The sequence below is a fragment of the Anser cygnoides genome, chromosome 8 (genome assembly GCF_040182565.1).
Source record: "Anser cygnoides isolate HZ-2024a breed goose chromosome 8, Taihu_goose_T2T_genome, whole genome shotgun sequence".
NCBI classification, from domain to species: Eukaryota; Metazoa; Chordata; class Aves; order Anseriformes; family Anatidae; genus Anser; species Anser cygnoides.
Window position 1 is genome coordinate 33,689,861 of NC_089880.1, and position 19,269 is coordinate 33,709,129.

Consider the following 19,269-nt stretch of genomic DNA (forward strand, 5'->3'; position numbering starts at 1 on the left):
TGTTGTTGCTAGTTACCTTTTAACCCCAGTTCATTCTAGAATTTAAGAAAACAAAAAAGCAACTAGATTTGTCATACAAAGACTTGAGAACTAGCAGCACCTTAATCTTTGCTTATTAGGAAAATTAATGATAAATTATTTTAATTTCAATGGAGGAGAAAAAACACTGGTTTGGTTGGTTTCTAAAATCCATAGCTGTTTGGATGATTCTCCAGAATAGTGACATCTATGGACAGACAAAGTACAACATTAAAACCGGAAACAACTGCTTTCAATTTCTTGATATACACTGAAATATATGGCTATACATTTTTTTAACTGTCCTGTTTCCTTTAAAAAAAAATCAGTGAGTAGTTACTCAAGACATAATGATCAATTTTTTAACTGTCTTTCACATGTTCTCAAGTTGAACATCAAAGAGCATGGTACTGTTTGGGGTATCCACTGCAATAGCGTGCTTTTAACTGGCTTCAGTACATGGTAATAGAATGCAATTCTAACATCAGTTTTAAAACATGACCTTCACGGAATCAGAATCACAGAACAGCTGAGGTTGGAGGCACCCCTGGGTCCACCTGTTTCAACCTCCTTGTTTAAGCAAAGATCCTCAGCAAGCTGCCCGTACCTCTTCCAGCTAGCTTTTGAAGATTGCCAAGGAGGAAACTCTGGGGAACTCAGAACTGGACACAGTACACCAGGTATGGGTTCACCAGTGCCAAAAGAGTGGCAGGATCACCTCTCTTGACCTGCTGGCAATACTTTGTCTAATGCAACTGAGAACGCTGTTAGCCTTCTTAACAGTAAGGGCATGCAATTGGCTCATGTTCAACTTGGTGTCCACCAGGCCTCCCAGGTTCATTTCTGCCAAACTGCTTTCAAGCTGGGTGCTACCAGCATGTCCTGGTGCTGGGGTTGTTCCTCCACAGATGCAGAACTTTTCATTTCTTGTAGAATTTCATGAGATTGTTGTCAGCCCAACTCTCCAGCATGTCAAAGTATCTATGGATGGCAGCACAACCCTCTGGTGAGTCAGCCATTCCCCCTAGTTTCATGTTTTCTGCAAACTTACTGATGGTGCACTCTACCCCATCATCCAGATCATTATGTTAAACAGGACCGAGCTAGTATTGACACCAGGGGTACTTGACTTGTTACTAGCCTCCAACTGGATTTTGCACCACTGACTGCTACCTTCAGGGTTTAGCCATTCAGCCTGTTTTTGAGTTTTTGATCCACCTCGCTGTTGACTCATCCAGGCCATACTTCAACAGCTTCTCTAGGGAAATCTTGTGGATAGTGTCAAAAGCCTTGCCAAAGTCTAGGAAGACAATATCCACTGCCATCAGGCTGGTTACAATCTTCTGTTGCCTTATGTAGCTATCCTTGCTTCAAGCAGAATAGTCCTTCTTTTAAGTTATAAGAGGACGCTTTCTCAGTTACAACTTAGGTTGTAACTAATACTCTCCCAATTAGGAAATACTGAGCCCAGAACGTGCTCTCCATTTCTGGAGGCTAAAAGAAACAGGAATACTGTAGGTAGTTAGATTGTGCTTTCTTCAGCCCTTTACATTTGAAAAAACAGGTATGTTTAGGATTATGTCACTTAGAACAGCATAATCTCAAACTCTGGAGGTGTACGTTTGTTATAAGACCACCTGTTACTTTAAAATTTTTACAGATTTTTTTTCAACAAGTCTGGTAGTAATAACTGCAATACAAATGTATGATAACTGCTTTTACTCTCTTGTGGGGAGAAGCATTATTATAGGCTGATATGCTGTATAAACTTAAAGACTTAACGAGTCATTCTTAGTTCTTCCACATATGCTAAAATGACCCCTATAAAATGTTTCCTTCCCTCTATTTTAAATAAATTGCACATCACAAATATTCTCTAAGAGAAAAATAGTTCTTAATTCTCATATGCATTCACTCTCTATGCTGGTGTCCAATGTTATCCCCAGCTGGCTCATCATCAACACTTAATCTTTCTAACTCTATTTAGGAATGGTGATTTTTGTATTCCATGCTTGATCCTGATTTAGACAATCTTAAACACACAGAATCAAATAGCTTTAAATGTGATCTTTAATGAAAGCAATTCCAGGGAAAAGGAGGGGGTGGGGGGGCAAATCTCTCAGTAGAGGAGATTTTTCAATGTGTAAAACCTTCAGGGGTTACACCAAACTTACCTGTTACAACTGGATCCTTTTCCAGCAAAACTTTAAGAGGAAGAAAGTATTCCCAAAGAAGTTGCTGAAATGATTATATTTCCTCATCCCTGACCATACACAGTTTCAGCCAACATTTCTATTGACAAACTATAATGTGGTTGATCATAGTAGCGATGTTCTATAAGCCTTGCATGCTTAGTTTGCTTTGAATGGAGATTACCTTCCCCTCCTAACCCCTGCCTTTTCTACTTTTCTCATTCTGAGTGCAGAAACTTCTGCATTACTTACATTTGACAGACTCTCCAAGAGATTTGCATCTCACAAAGTTGGATCAACAATAAAGAGACATAACTGAAAATCACTAGGCATATGAAAAGGTATTTAAAACATTGAAGTTGAGTTGTGATTTTTCTGTTTTGTTCGTCTGAAAGCTATCCATCTTCTGTTTGAAATAGTATTGGCTACAGTATGTGAAACCTTGAATAGAATACAGGTTAAGCTAAGAACTGAATATTTCATGTGTCACGTGACAAAATAAACTCTGCACCAGTCCAGCATTTGCACAATGCTAGTAGGTTAGTAGGTTTGTCTATCCACTAATATTGCTTTTATAAGCTGCATTCAACAGTCATAATAGTGCAAGATTTATTTTCCAAGTGATCCAAATACAGCATCAATAAAAGAGACATGCTATGTATTGTATCCTATGGTTTTAGAAAGCTTTATGTTATCTACCTACAATTACAGATCACATCATCTTGCTAATGTGTGTTTGGTTTGACTTATGCTTTCAGATACAAGACTAGCAGAATTAAATCCCTGCTTATTTGTAGGTGTAGAAAGTGGTATGGTGCTCTCAGTTTCTGGAAGAGTGTTGTCACCCAAACATTTATTTTCAATTTCTACTTTCAATTAGTTTCAAGCTCTGCACTTCAATTAGAAAAACAAACAAAACAAAACAAAAAAAAAACCCACCACCTTGTAAGGCAAGCAAAGCAATTCTAGTCATTTCTCCCTATGTCTTCTGAACAACTAGCAACAGAGGAGACTGCTTTGACCAAGGATATAAAATGTGTTTTAACATTTTTAGATGCGGGAATCTTGGTGCAACCAGACTGGGCTGCATTGTAACCACTAGTCTAGTACCAGTGACTCTTCTCTTGATATGGGTTAGACCCAGCAATAATGCAGAATGATATTCTTTATCTGTAGCCTCCAGACTGCTCTCTTGCAAATAGATTTTTCAGTAGTTGACTTGGCTTTTTCCAGTAACTTTAGCTCAATATAACTCATGTTTTCACTATATTCAATGATTATGACAAACATATCCTGAATAACTTGTTCCTGGAATGCCATTAATTTGCTTTCATGAAGTAAGCTGAAACATTGAGGTTGAAGTCACATGGAAGACTTCTCAAGAACTGGTGCTCACTGAGCTGTCCTGCCATCATCCAGCAGGTATGAGAGACTTATCACTCTACTACTATAAAACAGATCATCTTGGATAAAACATGTGGATAGATGTTAGAGTTTCCTAAGTAACAGAAAAGCTGAAAGGCAGCTAATTTTGTGTTGCATTGCTGTGCCACAGCATCCAGTCCTTATAGTGGAGCAGTTATTACCTAGAATATAAGGTATTTATAGCATATACAAATCCCAGCTTTTTAAGAGCTAAAAATGCAAGCTTTCCTGGATGAAGGTGTTATTTAGTGGTTTTGTTCCATAGCTAATGCCTTAGTATATCTAAGAGGAAATAATTTATCCCTCTCCTGCCAGAAGTACACAGGCACAATTAAGTACGAGGCAAAAATAGCCTTATACTTTATTAAAATACACTTAATATATTTTATGTAATATTTTATTTATAATATTTACATTTTATAATATATAATAATATATAGCAACAATAATAAATAATATATTTTTATAATAAATATATTAATATTTATATATTGAAATATACTTAAAAAATTTGTGTTGATAGATACCACTAACATTCAGTTGGTTTCACATTATTTTGTTGTTTCTTAGACCTGTGCAGACATCTTTTCTCTTAATCTGGACTTTTTTTTTCTAAGTATGTATTTGGCTAGTTCAGCAAGGAAATTTATAAGATACGTGACATCTTTTCTGTTTGACTAAGGCATTGAATATACTGCTATACTGCCTAACTTTACTTAGTTCTCTCATGCTGCTTAAGAGATTTGTTGCAGAAAATAAATGTCCAAGGTACCTGACAGTGTATTCATAATAAAGGAAGTAACTCTTTTTTCTGAGCTCAGACTTAGAAGTTCAATTGTTTATAAGCTGCTGCAATACTGTCAATATAATTTATAGCCTCTTTCAGATATGTCTCTATGTGTAAGCACAACATCCAGAAATATAACACACTTTTCCCCATCGCTGCATAAAGGATATCATGTATGCATTCAGCTATCTGGGAGTCTACCTCAGCCATATAAATTCCAGGGAGTATGGAGTGTGGTGTTAACCACACAAAAGGGTTTGTGGCGGGCTAAGCTTGGCTGATCATCAGGTACCCACCACACAACTCTCTCCCCCTCCTCAGCAGGACAGGGGAAAAAAAATCATAGAGTGGTTTGGGTCAGAAGGGACTTAAAGATCACCCAGTTCCAATCCCCCTGCCATGGGCAGGGATGCCACGCACTAGATCAGCTTGATCAGGGCCTCATCCAGCTTGGTCTTGAACACCTCCAGGGATGAGGCATCCACAGCTTCTCTGGGCAACCTGTGCCATTGCCTCACCACCTTTTAAGGGAGAATTTCCTCCTAACATCTAATCTAAATCTCCCCTCTTTTAATTTAAACCCATTCCCCCTTGTTCTGTCATCATCTGATTGAGTACAACGTTGTTCTCTGTCTTTTTCGGTACTTGAAGGGGTCTTATAAAAAGTTGCAATGAGGTCACCATGGCGCCTTCTCCAGGCTGAACAGCCCCAGCTCTCTCAGCCTTTCTTTTGGTTAGTTTTCTCCCTTCTAGAGCTCATCTTTTCCCTTCTACAACCCCTAATTTTTGTTTATTTATTTTTCATCTACACAAGTAAACATACAGCAATGCAACAGTACTCCTGGGAAAAGACCTCAAGATCTCACAACTTCTTTTCCTGCCTGCAAACAACACATCCTCTCTATACAACTCTCCCTGGGTTTCCTCCCCACACATCTCATAAGGAGCATTTCCCTGTTGGGTGTGTACATTACTATGTATCAGATCTGTTTTGGACAGTGCTGTCTTGCTTGTGTGTTTGTTGTTATTTTTTTTTTTTAAAAAAAAAAAAACTCTCCCACATCTCAATGGGAACAATCCCTCCTACCCCCAAGAATGGTATCTTATAACAGCTGACATCACACAATGCACCAATATTTTCTATCAAGTTGATCTCATGGGAAAAAATCTGTCTTTTGCTCCAAACCTCCTATAAACAAAATATGATAAACCTAGAACAAGAGTACACCAGAGTACAAAAAAGTTACATTTTTAAATTTGAAAATTAAGCTATTGCATTTGAAAGACAGCTATTTCATTAAAAAGTCACACAAGGAAATGTGTGATTTTATTTTTTGACTGTCAGTCAGCAAGTTATCCAAGAAAACTAAACATAAAAATATTATTTAAATAGGATGTAAACTGCAATTTGTTGAATGTAGGAAAAACTAACAGCCACTTTTTTTAATAATTTCAGAAATAGTAAGCAGAAATGCTAGCATTCCTATATTATGTACACAGACACTTAAAATGTAATACAATAAGCAGTTATAAGCAAGTAAATAGTACTTTGTCAGCCACATGCTTTTCCATTATTTTTTTTAAAGTTCTTGAGTAAGAACTTCTTATGGGTGACATTAAATTAGCTCTAATTTCATGTGATGATAAACAAAAATAACCTTTTATTTAAATAAACTCTGATTGGAAATACATGTTGTGTGATGCTAAGCAGCACCAGCCAAGATGTGAGCGTTCGTAGTCAGTGGACCACACAGATTTTGAACTCATGTGTTAAATGGTATGTGAGAGCTGAGTGATTCCAAAAACAGAAGACCAAGAAGCTGCAAGGTATCCCTTTCCTGACAGTTTTTTTTTTTTCTCTCTCTACTCTTGCTCGTTAGTCTCCCCAGTCCTAGCTTTAGCACTGCAGCCACTGCAATGACTGAAGATTCGTCCTCTTTACAGTAACACAGCCACCGAATTTTAATTTACCATTGACCAATAACAATTTGTTATTGCAATCATTCCATTAACAGTTCTCAAAACTATATTGAGAAGCGTTTGCAGCCTCTCTCATGCAGAATGCACACTGAGGAAGGAACACACACACTGAAACCACAGCATTGACAGTACCTATAAAAATTCAGGGTAAGACAAAAGCAGATGTTCCATCTTAAAACTAAGATTAAATTACATCATCTTGTAACAGAGCTACTTGCAGAGTAGGTTCTACAAAGGTAAGCTAAGGGAGTCAGAGACAGATTCCACCCCACAGTTCACTTCCATGGGAGAAAGGTCTGTGAAAGCTGAGTAGTGCAATGTGAAAACGGAGGCACTTTTAAATAGAGTCATGAGGAGCCAATCTAGCTTTTTGCATGTCATGAATATGCACGGTTCTAGCACAACACTTCTCTCCACGGTTACTGACTTTGTTTCCATTGAACAACACATTCAGTGAGGTTTCCAACAGGAATTTACTTATTTCATGGGGCTAATTCCTCTTATTTATATTTTACTGGAAAGTTCATTCCACTCTCCCAAAATACCATCTTAAATAAAAAATAATTATTTTGGCTGTATGTTACACATACTCAAATCCGTAGAAACCTTACCTTTCAATATTCATTTTTATCTTCAGTGTGTCTGCAGGAATCTGCACAGGCTTCTTTGTAGTGGACTAAAATGCTAAGACCTACTCCTCACAATGGGTGCAAACATGCAGTTACCATTTTCTTGTCATTACTTCAGTTCAGAAAGAATTGCCACCTCTGGACACAAAGAACCAGTAATATAAAGCTCACAAAGGTAACACCTTTTTTTTAAAAGCTCCAGAATCACTACAGTTGAGGATTATATTATAAAATTAAACTGTTTTGGATCGTTGTTAATATTCTCACACAACATAACACTCATGAGCTTAATCATACCAGTATGTACTATTCAAGTACTTAGTATTTCTGTAAGAAAATGATACTGCATGAAATTTAAAAGGAAGAAGTGAAATAAAAACAAACAAACAAAAAATCTTTTAAAATTATCATTTGAAGCAAATTAAATGCACGACCTTCTTCTGAGACTACTTAGATTCTTTTCCAAATAGCAATCTTGGGCTCTTTCAGACTGCAAAATTAAAATAGATCACCCGCAGAGCATAACCAAACCAAGAGAAATAAGAACTTGGAACGTAATGAAATGAAAGTTGATTCAAGACCGGAAATTGAGTTGGTCAGATGTGTTGAAAATGATGGCAACCAGAAACTGCATTATGAAGCACTGTATAAAACAGCCCCTTCCTTTCTCTCTCCAAGCCATCTGCAGCTGTGTGGATTTGCAGAGCAACATGCCAGGTCTTAGAATAAAACGCACTAACAGTAATGTTCATCTGCAAAGTCAAACTGCAGAAACATCACAGGTGGTACACATCACACACTGGCCAAGTCAAAAGCAGAAACATTTTGATCCTATATTTATGACTAGGGTCTGTTTCACTATAACAGATCAGTTATGGTGTAATTTCCTTCTTCAGCAGAAATTTCAGTCAGTCAGCACCACTACTCTGTCCAGTGCAACTGCAGCACAATCAGGATGCATAGTGCCAGAGAGGGCAGTGACAAGTCTCCTCCCATCTCCCTCCTGCCGGGGGTGAGGGCAGACATACCAACCAAAACCAAGCATTCACGCTGCATCCCATCAAGTGGCAGCATGGGTTATCAGACCGCACCCCATGCCTGCAAGGGAGGCTTGCGTGGCATGAGTCTCCCCTTCGGTAACAGCAACTAGAAAGAACAAACCTTGAAAGAGATGTAGGATCCCTGGGAAAGAGTTGCAATCAGAATTCTGGTACAATAGAGAAAATAAGGCTATGTTTTGAATTCATCTGGATGTGGCTTAAAGTTTCTATGGCCTGCAGCCAGTGGTAGATTTAGATGTGATATGGATGGTAAGAAAATCATGTGAGATATAAAACACATCAATCTGAAAACACATTTTAAGGAAGGCAAGAAGGCAATTTTGTTAGTAAGCCTGACATTTTCTGAAGGACAATATATATATAGTCAGTTCCAACAGACCATGTGTGTTAAAAGGAGATATTGAGGTAGTTTAAAAAAAAAAATCCAGATTTAATTAAAATAACTACGTACATATGAGACACATAGTAAAGGTCCTCTATTCTCCAAAATCCCCTTGCAATATCATTTATATTACAAACGTATCTTTCAGCAAGTTCACTATGATAGATTCTGCATGGCTATACATGATTACCTGAACCTAAAAGATGATGTTGTACTTGAGCATACACAGTGCTTTACTATTATTGATGTTGTTGTTATTTATCACTATGGTCAGAAGTGAGCTTGAAGCTTTACAGTACAAAAAGCATGGAATATATATATATATATTTGCTATATTTGCATCTGATCAAAATGTTAATAAAAAAATAATAAGCATGCTTTCATGAAGATTTACTGTAAAGCAAAAGTGTCTTTTAGCTCTTCCACGCAATGGGGAGGTCACTCTTCTCTGCAGGGCTTGCTCCTCCTTTGGTATTATGGGGCCTTTGTCAGCCCAGTTGCTGAATCACGTTCAGGAAACACTAGTATCCTTTTGAAGATGGTTTTTACAGTTCTATTATGTAGTTTATAGAATCATAGAATATCCCAAGTTGGAAGGGACCCACAAGGATCATCGAGTCCAACTCCTGGCACCACACAGGTCTACACAGAAATTCAGACCATATGACTAAGAGCACAGTCCAAACGCTTCTTAAACTCCAACAGGCTTGGTGCCTTGACTACATCCCTGGGGAGGCCGTTCCAGTGTGCGAAAACCTTCTCAGTGAAGAGCCTCTTCCTGATATCCAGCCTGAACCTCCCCTGCCTCAGCTTGACACCATTCCCTTGGGTCCCATCAGTGGTGACTAAAGAGAATAGATCAGCACCTGTCCCTCCACTCCCCCTTGTGAGGAAGCTGTAGACCTTGATGAGGTCTCCCCTCAGTAGCCTCTTCTCCAGGCTGAACAGGCCAAGTGACAGCCATTCCTCATACATCTTCCCCTCCAGGCCCTTCACCATCTTTGTTGCCCTTCTCTGGACACTCTTCAACAGTTTCACATCCTTTCTGTACTGTGGTGCCCAGAACTGCACACAGTACTCGAGGTGAGGCCGCACCAGCGCAGAGTAGAGCAGGACAATCCCTTCCCTCGACCGACTAGCAATGCCGTGCTTGATGCACCCCAGGATGTGGTTGGCCCTCCTGGCCGCCAGGGCACACTGCTGGCTCATATTCAACTTGCTGTCAACCACAACCCCCAGATCCCTCTCTGTGGGGCTGCTCTCCAGCGTCTTGCCACCCAGTCTGTATGTATAGTCAGGGTTGCCCCTTCCCAGGAGCAGGTCCTGGCACTTGCTCTTGTTAAACTTCTTGCGATTGGTGATCGCCCAGTTCCTCAATCAGTCCAGATCGCTCTGCAAGGCCTTTCCACCCTTTCAGTCCCTAGTTGGGACTGAACTTGACCACATCCAAACCTGCAGGGCTGAGCCATTTGCCTCTCTGTATGCTATTTGCCTTGTCACCACTTAAATTCTACTTTTCCAGCAGCTGTCACTGGTAGACATCCACTTCCTGAGGCACTGAAAACTTGAGACTTCTGCACAGCAAATCATTGCAGTGCTGCTGCAAGCTGTGCTGTACAAGAAGCACCGGTCTCCTGCTGTGGCCATTGACCAGCGAGACTGCTGACTGCACAACACAAACCCACCAACTTCCCCAACAAAAGTGACAGCGCTTAACTTTCTCTAAGCAGTAGTATCCTCTGGTGTGAGCCTAATACATTGATCATTTAGCCTTAAATGACATGCGGCAACTCTGAAATAAAAGCTTCTTGTGTACCCCATGAGTCTGCTGAACGTAGTTATTTGCCATTCAGTCACTGAATCCCAAACAGATAGCCATGCTTTCTCCACTGAGGCATCTCTAGCTGTCTCCTACCAGAGCAGTTGCCACACTGCATGAGATGACAGCCATGCCCAGTTGTCCATAACTGTCAGCATCACATCTTTTTTTGTGCTAATTCAAAAACTTTATCTTGCAATTTCATTGCACTGATAGCTCAAGGCCAGAAGTGTCCTCAGAAAAGACTCCACACATGTGGAATGACTTACTGTCCATACCTTAATTATTAACCTTGAGCTCAAGTTCTGCTTTTGTCCTAGCTCCAAATAACTGCTCCAGTGCTGCTGTGCTGCCTCTGCTGAAATCCATCCTCATCTCTGAAATGCTATTACATTCTATTTTATTTTATTGATTTAATTTAATTTAATTTAATTTAATTTTATTTTATTTTATTTATTTCATTTTTTCCCCGTCAGACAGAAAAATGTACTGCAGGCAGAGACACTGCCCCTTTTCCCCTATTTGTGGCACTGGGCCACTGGTGAGGCTAGCACTTCTGGGTTGCTACAGTTACAGCTGTGATTTCAACATCTATGGCAGTATTTCCTGTGAAAGCTAAAGGGCTCAGTCAACCCGCTGCACATGATAGAAGTTTTGTGGACTTCACACAAGGACAGAAGAAAAACATGGCTTTTGGTGAGTCTGCTAACCCCCCCCCCCCCAAAAAAAAAGAGTTCTATCAAATTACAAGGTGTGAATTTGGCTGATTTAAACTATGCCTTGTCTGGTAAAACAAGATTTCAAAACAAGTACAGCTAAAAAGTCACGTATTATTCTTCTGCGGTTCAAAGAAATGTGAATCATAAACAGAACAAACGATCCCCAAGCCTACACTAGCAGCATTAAGAATTTCCGCGCGTCAAGGCGCGGCGGAGCGTGGCCTCCCCACGTCCCAGGACGCGACTCCCACCTTCAGCGGCGGTCACCGCAGCGCCGAGCCCGCCCAGCGCCCCGAGGCCGCTCCCCGCGGTGCCTCCGCTTCGGCGGTCGCTTGTGGCCGCCCCCCGCCGGCTGCACGCGGCGCGCTCGCAGCGCAGCCCGGGGCGTCCCCTCCGCTCCGGGCCGGGCCGGGCCGGGCCGGGCCGGGCTCTCCCGCCGCTGCGCTGCGGGCTGGCGATACCGTGCTGGCGGCTGAAGCGGGACCAGTGCCCTGCCTTGCGCAGCGCTTCTCATAAAACAGGCGTACTCTGCTTGGTATCTAAATCTTTATTAGAACAATCCCCAAGAGCTGTAAAACAGTGAGTAACAACAAAATTAAATATTAAACGCTTTAGTTACCAAAGGTATTTAAACAATACGTTCCTATTTCTGCACAGCAGAAGCAAATAGGTTTTAGAGCTCAAACTGTCATGTGCTCATGTTAATTTGGTTTTGGCAAGATAATAATATAACCTTAACAATCACATTAATTAGTGAAACAGACAGTAACCTCCCTTCCGTTTCTTAAACCTTAAATAGACTTTTTGTGATTTTTTTATAACTCCTTATGTGGGACAAATGTTTGTAGACTTTCTGTAACAAACAATTTTAATAGTAGTAGTAGTAGTAATCATACACATGAAGAAACATTTTATTTCTTATTTGATTACACCACAGTACAAATTACTTATTACCTCAAAAATTGCCTCTATAAAAAGTTAAAAAAATTAGAATAATTTATAAAACATTTCCAGAACAACAAATTATCATTCTTAAAATGGAGAATGAATTTTATGCTTGGGAACACACAAATAGTATTACAGTAGGATAGTATTTGCTAGCTTTTTTTATTCTTCTAAGTAGCAATAGCCCAGTTCTCCCCACAGTTACACAGGTACAATGAGTAAGATCATTGTAACTGAAAGCAGAATAGGCCATACCCAGAAGTTAATTATACCATAAATTAAAGGTATAAAAAATCTACTACTAAAACTGGAACAGTCTTACACTGTTTCTATTTAATTATTTGCAACACCACAATTGTCATATACTTTCTCCTGGACCACACAGTATACTTCCATGATCTGATGACAGCAACAGGAAAATTGCGTATGCTGCATTATGCCGGTTAAATATGCCTCACATTTTTTTTCTGCAATTAAATTTTTTATCAGTTAAATTCAAATAAAGAGAGCATCATGTTTTCTAGCTAGCCTTTTCTGTTGTGTAGTTTATGTGATGTGAATAGACTTAAAAATATAAGCCAGGTAAAATAATAGCCAGTTAAGGCACTTTGTCAAAGAGGACACAGTTGTCCAGGCTGAGAGACCTGCAATTGGTCAAAGGGAGACATTCTACATTACAGAAGACAGTCTGTTCCTCACAGTCACTTCCGTGATAACTGATCTTTAGACTACTTATTGACTGTCCCAAAATAAGTTTGATATTGTGTCTGCCAAATCAGTTTACTGCTCTACTACAGAACATGCGATAACAAAATATTTCATACTTTTAAATAGTAATGTTTGAAAGACTGTTCAGCATCCTTATAACACCCAATTCACAATAATCAACTGCTGAATAATACTTGGAAAAAAACCTCAGTATGACAAATAATTCCATTTTACTTTTTTCTTTGCTTTGTTTTTTTTTTTTTTGAGTTGCATTTTTTTTTTTTTTTTTTTTTTTTTTACAAAATTTGAAGGCTTGACATTAAAACTTTGGTATAATACATGCAAATAAAAGCCATCCTTTAATGTGTCACAAGGAGACACAGTGAATCAAACCATAACTAAAGCAAACATGATTGCGTGGATATGACAGTGGGTATTTTCTCCTGTCTCTTGGTTTCTACATTCTGCTTGTTCAAGATCCTCAAAAAAGTTTTATTCATGCAAAATGGTCTTTCTGCAGAGCCATCCTGTCTTTGTAACTCTTTCCCTAGGAGGAGAATCACCCAGTCAGTAGCTGGGCAGGACCTCAGAAGCCCCACCACCACCTGCTGAGGCCCTTGCAAACCACAGGACCATGAGATCCAGGCTGTCAGTTCCTTAAATTTTGCCACTTACTGGACTGTACACACAGAATAATAACCAGCCTCACTATACAGGGCTGGCCCGTGCCTTGTAGAAGTTTTATCACTGACTTCCATGGGCTGAGGATCAAAGAATATATTACATACTTTACTGTGTTGTATGTAGCCACATGTTCCACTTTAAAGTGAAGAATGGAATTCTAAATTTTATACTAAAAAGGTAAATGTCCAAATCCAAAAACATGGCTACTAGTCTACTAGTACCCATCGTGGAAGTCTTCAGACAGTGTTCCACAGGATTCGTTAGGAACCATTATTAAAACCTAATCTTAAAACTTTATTTTTTTTTTCCAAGTAAATACTTGCATTATTTTCTACTTAATTCATTAATAGCATTTTATTTTAAAAAGCCAATTTTACTATTGAATCATTATGATTTATTTACTCAGTTTATTGATTACAAAATTTGCATGGTATTGCTTTGTATTTTCACAGTTCTCTTAACTATGTCATTAAGAAAATGGCTTTTAAATTTTCTTCTCATAAATGATGATCATTTACATTCTAAATAATTAATTTTCACAAAATAGTGAGTGGAGGAGTTTATACACACATATATATTTACTGTATATAAATAATAATGCAATTTAAAACTTTCACTTTTAGAAATTCCTTTAGTAAATGCATAGGTTTGTTACAAAAGTCTTCTAATTAAATAACTGTACACTATTTCTGTTATGTTTTATTCCTAATAAACTCTATGGTTACATTCATATGATAAAAAAAGCATACTGTATTCAGAAATACACTTTTTCAGCTGAGATCCCAGTAAGACATTGGAGTCCAGTAGAGAAATATAGATTACTTAATGCAGCTGCTTCAGCTGCAAACTAATTACATGGTAGTTCAAAAATGATAATAGTGCATGGACCATAATCACAGACCAGCAGGTTACCTAATCATGGACTGGTGACACATGCCTCATAAAGTTATTGACTTAATTCTCAGACAAGATTAGAACGATGGGGGGGTTGTATATTCATTGCCACACATGTGATGAGAAAGGAACGATAATGTCAGTGAAAACCACCAGTCAATTTTCAGAAGCTATGTTTCTCAGCCCTTTCTGTAAGTTTATGGTATCTCAGGTGGGGTTCTCAAAAACTGAAGGTTCCCACAGTCATTAGCTATGTTTGAAACTGTAAGTCTTTAGTTTACATTATTTAAGTCCAAAAATGAAACACTCATTTCTGCTTCAGGGGAAAGCACTACAGTGGCAGCTGGATAAGGGAATGCATAGAAGCATCCTGTCACTTTTGCCTCCATTCACAGGATTTCAAGATCCTATCATGCCCATGACTTCAAGAAGATGGGTGGTAATCATTTGTGCATTAACTTAACCTCAAATCTGTTGCATGAAGGACAGTCGGAGCCGTAAGTCAGGGAGCAAAATCATTTTGGAATGTGTATTGTTGATAAATTTCCCCAGAAATTTGAATTCAAATAATCTGGAAAAGAATTTGCCTTTCTCTTTATGACACCAAAGGACTCCTTGGGCTAGAAAACTATTTCCAGCAGCTGAATTCCTGTCATAGATTTAGGAGAAGTATGCCACATGGCAGTCCTGGAAAGTGGATTGTTATGGAGTACCTTATTCAGTACTGGGGAATCCATGAAAACTAGGAGCACACCTGAATATAGTTGTTTCCTTGGGTAGTTATGAGATTAAGTTAAAATGTTTCCAGCTCAGCTCATGGCAGTAACAAAGTTGAAAAGTACTCAGAGAGAGTGTAAGACTTTTTCTATGAACAAAGATGTTACTAACCTCAGTGATAGTTCTACTAAAGGGAGGTTCATAGACCTGAATAGAATGTTAATGTGATTTTTTTGTAAAGATTTTGTTCTAATAACCAATAATCTTTTGGAGCACTGAATCTTTTGGAGCATCTTTTGGTAGCTAATTAATCCTGTATCATGTAAGACTCAAGTTCAATGTCTTATCTTCACATCTTACCAAGTGAGCCACTGAAAGCTTAGAGAAAAGTGTGCAGAAAGAGCACACTTGCCTCAGAATCCACGTGGTCATTGCAATGTCTGCTAAGAAGCTTTTGCCAGCTAGGCAAACACAATGAAGTTCCTTGTGTACATATAGAGCTAAGACTTTCCTTCAAGGAAAAAAAAGTCTGAATTTGGTTTTCCTTTCAGTGCAGCTCAGTGTCTACATAATGTAGAACATAATCAGAGTTTGATTAAAGACAGGGGATAGTACAAGCACCTCCCTCTTACACATCAGCTAGAAATGATACATTCAGCATCTGGGACCAGATGAAACCCCTTTTCTGTGAACCACAATTCACTTTTTTTTAAGCGCTAAAGGACCATTTCTGAATTAGATCATCTTTTAAGCACTATTCATAGAAAACTTCACTTAAACCAGTACCAACTGTAGTCTTCTCCAATTTCCTTCTGTGGGACTACATGATACTATCATTTCTTAAAATAGTCATGGATATGATTAAAATATTACTACATATTTCAGTGTAGGGAATCATTAATGCATGTATAATCACAGTTTAAATAGCTGAAAACCAGCATGTACAAAAAAAATACAATCATAGCACCATATTTACAAATTTAGTAGCATCTCCTGGTTAACCAGAGAATCTCAAACTATCTTCTTATGGCTAATTAGGTTACATTGTAGTGCTTTCAAAAAATTGCCTGAATATCTTTTACAAATATACACTTATAAAAAGAAATCTTATCAAAACTGCTGTCATCTAAGGCAGCAACTTGTGTTACAAAAGTTATTAAAACATTATTATAGACTTAGAAAAGCTTCAAATTTACATTTTCCTTTTCATAGGCACTCTATAAACTAAAACGTGGCCTTGTTTCACAAGCTTAAGTGTTTAAATTAGTTAAACATTACCAACGTTGCTGATTTTTTTTAGATGTAAGCAAAAGGAAAAAAGAATCACCCATTAACCAGAAGCATCATGTACTGTTTTTACTTGTGCCTTTTATACACATTTTGATTAAAATTGATACTGTTTTGATGTTGAGGTTTACTGTATGTTATCCTACTGCCTTCTTAGGGCTCAGTTCCTTCTTCCCTAGAATTCGGTGAAGGCTAGCTGACATGAAGTAGGGTTTTGCTGTAGATCCATCATTTCTCTCCAGATCTTCACCTGAATTTACACAGCAAAAGCAGCCAAAGCAGCAAACAGCAGTGCAACCAAATACAAACACACAAACAAGAGAGAGAGAGAGAGAGGTGAAGGGAGACAGCAAAAGAACCAACGTTTTAAACAAATCTCAAGGCAATTTAGTTGTATTGTTAAACTGCTGAAGGACACCAAAAATTCTGTTTTCTCAAGCCAGAATTTATTTTACACAAAGCAAAGACACGCACATCTAACCATTTTAAAATGACAGCAGTATATCCTTTTTATTCTCCATTTCTTTGTTTTGGCATTTTAAGTGGAAATTTTCAGGAACACTCATGTTTACACACTGGTGGCCAGTTTTCCTAAAGCAGCCTGACATTTTGTCCTACAGGGAGATTTGGATTTAAGTGCTTTTTAAAATTGGACCCTTCTTCATTAAGATGAAATTCTTTTGAAAACCTGATGCTGTGAGTGCACAATATCATATAGGATTTCCTACTGTCTAGTACAAAATGGAAGCATGGGAAGTAAAACAGAATATGAATTTAAAATAACGAGATGGGCACATAACTTTATTTTTTAAGGGACCTTTTTCTTTTTTAAAGGACCTTAAAGATCATCTAGTTTCAACCCCTCCCTGCCATGGGCAGGGATGCCACCCACTGGATCAGGCTGCCCAGAGACCCATTCAACCTGACCTTGAACAACTTCAGGGGCTAGGCATCCACGGCTTCTGTGGTCAACCTGTTTCAGTGCGTGGTGGAGCAGATCTCCACACTGCAGCCCATGGAGGAGCTCACGGTGGAGCAGATGGATCTGGTCTGAAGGAGGATGTGGCCCAGTGAGAGCCAACATAGGAACAGGTGATCTCATGGGAGCTGCCACCTGTGGGGGACCTGTGTTGGAGCAGTTTGCTCCTGAATGATGGACCCTGTAGTATGGATCCATATTGGAGCAGTTCTTGAAGAGCTGCTGTCTGTGGGAAGCCCATGCAGGATCAATTTGGGAAGGATGGCATCCCATGGGAGGGACCGCACATTGGAGCCTGGGAAGAGAGGCGCCTTGACGGTTCAGCATCTGACAAAGTATTCTTTCAGCCTGACCACAATCCCCATTCCCCATTCTCCTGCACCACCTGGGAGGAAGAGGTAGAAGAATGAATAGTGAAGCTGAGCCAGGGAAGAAGGAGGGGGGTGGAGGAAGGTGCTTTTATTTCACTTTTAGTTCTTACTGCTCTACTCTGTTATTAAGTGATGATATACTCAATCTTTCACAAGTCAAGTCTGTTTTTGCCTGTGATGGTACTTGGTGAGTGGTCTCCCTGTCCTTACCTCAATCCATTAGCTTTTTTCATCATATTTTATTAGTTTCTTTTCATCATATTTTTTCATCATATTTTCAACCCCTGTCTCTGTCCTCCACTGGAGGACAGAGAGCTGCATGGTAGTGCTTAGCTACCTACTGATGTGAAATCAACAACGTGACTGAATTATTTGGGTCTGATTCCTTCAGAAAATGCAGCCATTACTGCAACTCTACAGAAGTCAAGTAAGACTGAGACTCAGGTGTCATTGTAGCACCCAAACATAATCATTTGTATCTTCATTCTTAACACCCAAGTATAATTATCAATATCCTGCACAGATGGCAATACATGAACACACGTGTCCAGACTTCTCACTTGCCTTGCAATGGATGTAACCACCTCATTGACTAGAAAAAATCATCATGATTCCTTGCTTTCTTTGGTGGGAACACTTCTAAACTTTCACAGAGGTAAGAAGTGAAATACAGCTACTCTACAGAAGGCTATTCTTTCTACTTATAGCAGTAAAGCTGCATATGAGGATGCCAAAAAATGTTTCTGACTGATTTCGTTCCTGTGATTGTTTGACACCCCAGTATCTCCAGAATTGATCCTAACTTTAGTTCCTAGAGAAGCAGAGTTAAGAAGGTGAGTGTTTAAATATGGTTATGATTCAGAGGAAGCAAAGCATTTATGCTACTGTAAGAGGAGAATCAGTACTATCATGTTTATCTTACCTCAGTGATCGCTGTGGATATGATAGATCAAGACTGTTACTATTTCAGTATTCCCTTAATATGTAATAATTTGTCAGTTGTGAGAACAATCACTACCACGTAACTTTCACTTGGACCTACCAAAATGACTTTCATCATAGAAATTAGTATGTTTATTTCTTTAATCCTCTAAGTCTAGAAAAGGGAATGTGTTCTGTAGGAAGTACATCCTCTTCTTATAATTATGTCCTAATTTGAGATCAACTGATTTCTTTTAAGATGATTCTGTGATTCTATGATTTTAGTATTCTCTGGCTGGAAAAATTGAACAGTAGTCCCTTTGAGAGTGCCACAGAATTCTTTCAGATATTAGTGAAACAAAACTCAGTACTTACAAAAGCAGAGGAAAAGCGTATCGACACACATTGCATAGACGCTGAAGAACCCGTGTGCAACTAGGTAGGAGCCAATAATGACAGTCTACAAAAAAAAACAAAGCACAATAAAACCCCAAATGTTAGTTTGTCATCAATATGGCAGTATTAACACAAATAAGAGGCCTAGTCTGCTAAGCAAGTTTTGGTAGAATTAATTGCAGCTCCGTAATTCTATCAGATGTTACTACTAATGTGAAAAGGTATTACAGGTTCAAGATGCTGTATCCTAACATGCAGTAGCCACCAGTTTTTCAGCTGCCAAATTGGAGCCATTTCAACCCCCACAGAGATTATATGCCAAGAACATTCTGAACTCCTTCAAGATATTATTCTA

At 38.8% G+C, this 19,269-nt stretch overlaps 1 protein-coding gene across 2 annotated transcripts in view; it reads right to left on the reverse strand.

The window, feature by feature from the left end:
- Positions 1 to 11,543: 11,543 nt before the first annotated feature.
- SLC44A5 (solute carrier family 44 member 5) overlaps positions 11,544 to 19,269 on the reverse strand; it is a 90,030-nt gene continuing 82,304 nt past the window's right edge. For both annotated transcript variants that reach the window (XM_013193143.3, XM_048062111.2), the window contains exons 21-22: positions 18,894 to 18,978; positions 11,544 to 16,497 (exon numbers count right to left, since the gene is read on the reverse strand). In XM_013193143.3, the coding sequence (XP_013048597.1) occupies positions 16,385 to 16,497; positions 18,894 to 18,978 (198 nt within the window). In that variant the 3' untranslated portion in view covers positions 11,544 to 16,384. The remainder of the gene's footprint in view (positions 16,498 to 18,893; positions 18,979 to 19,269) is intronic.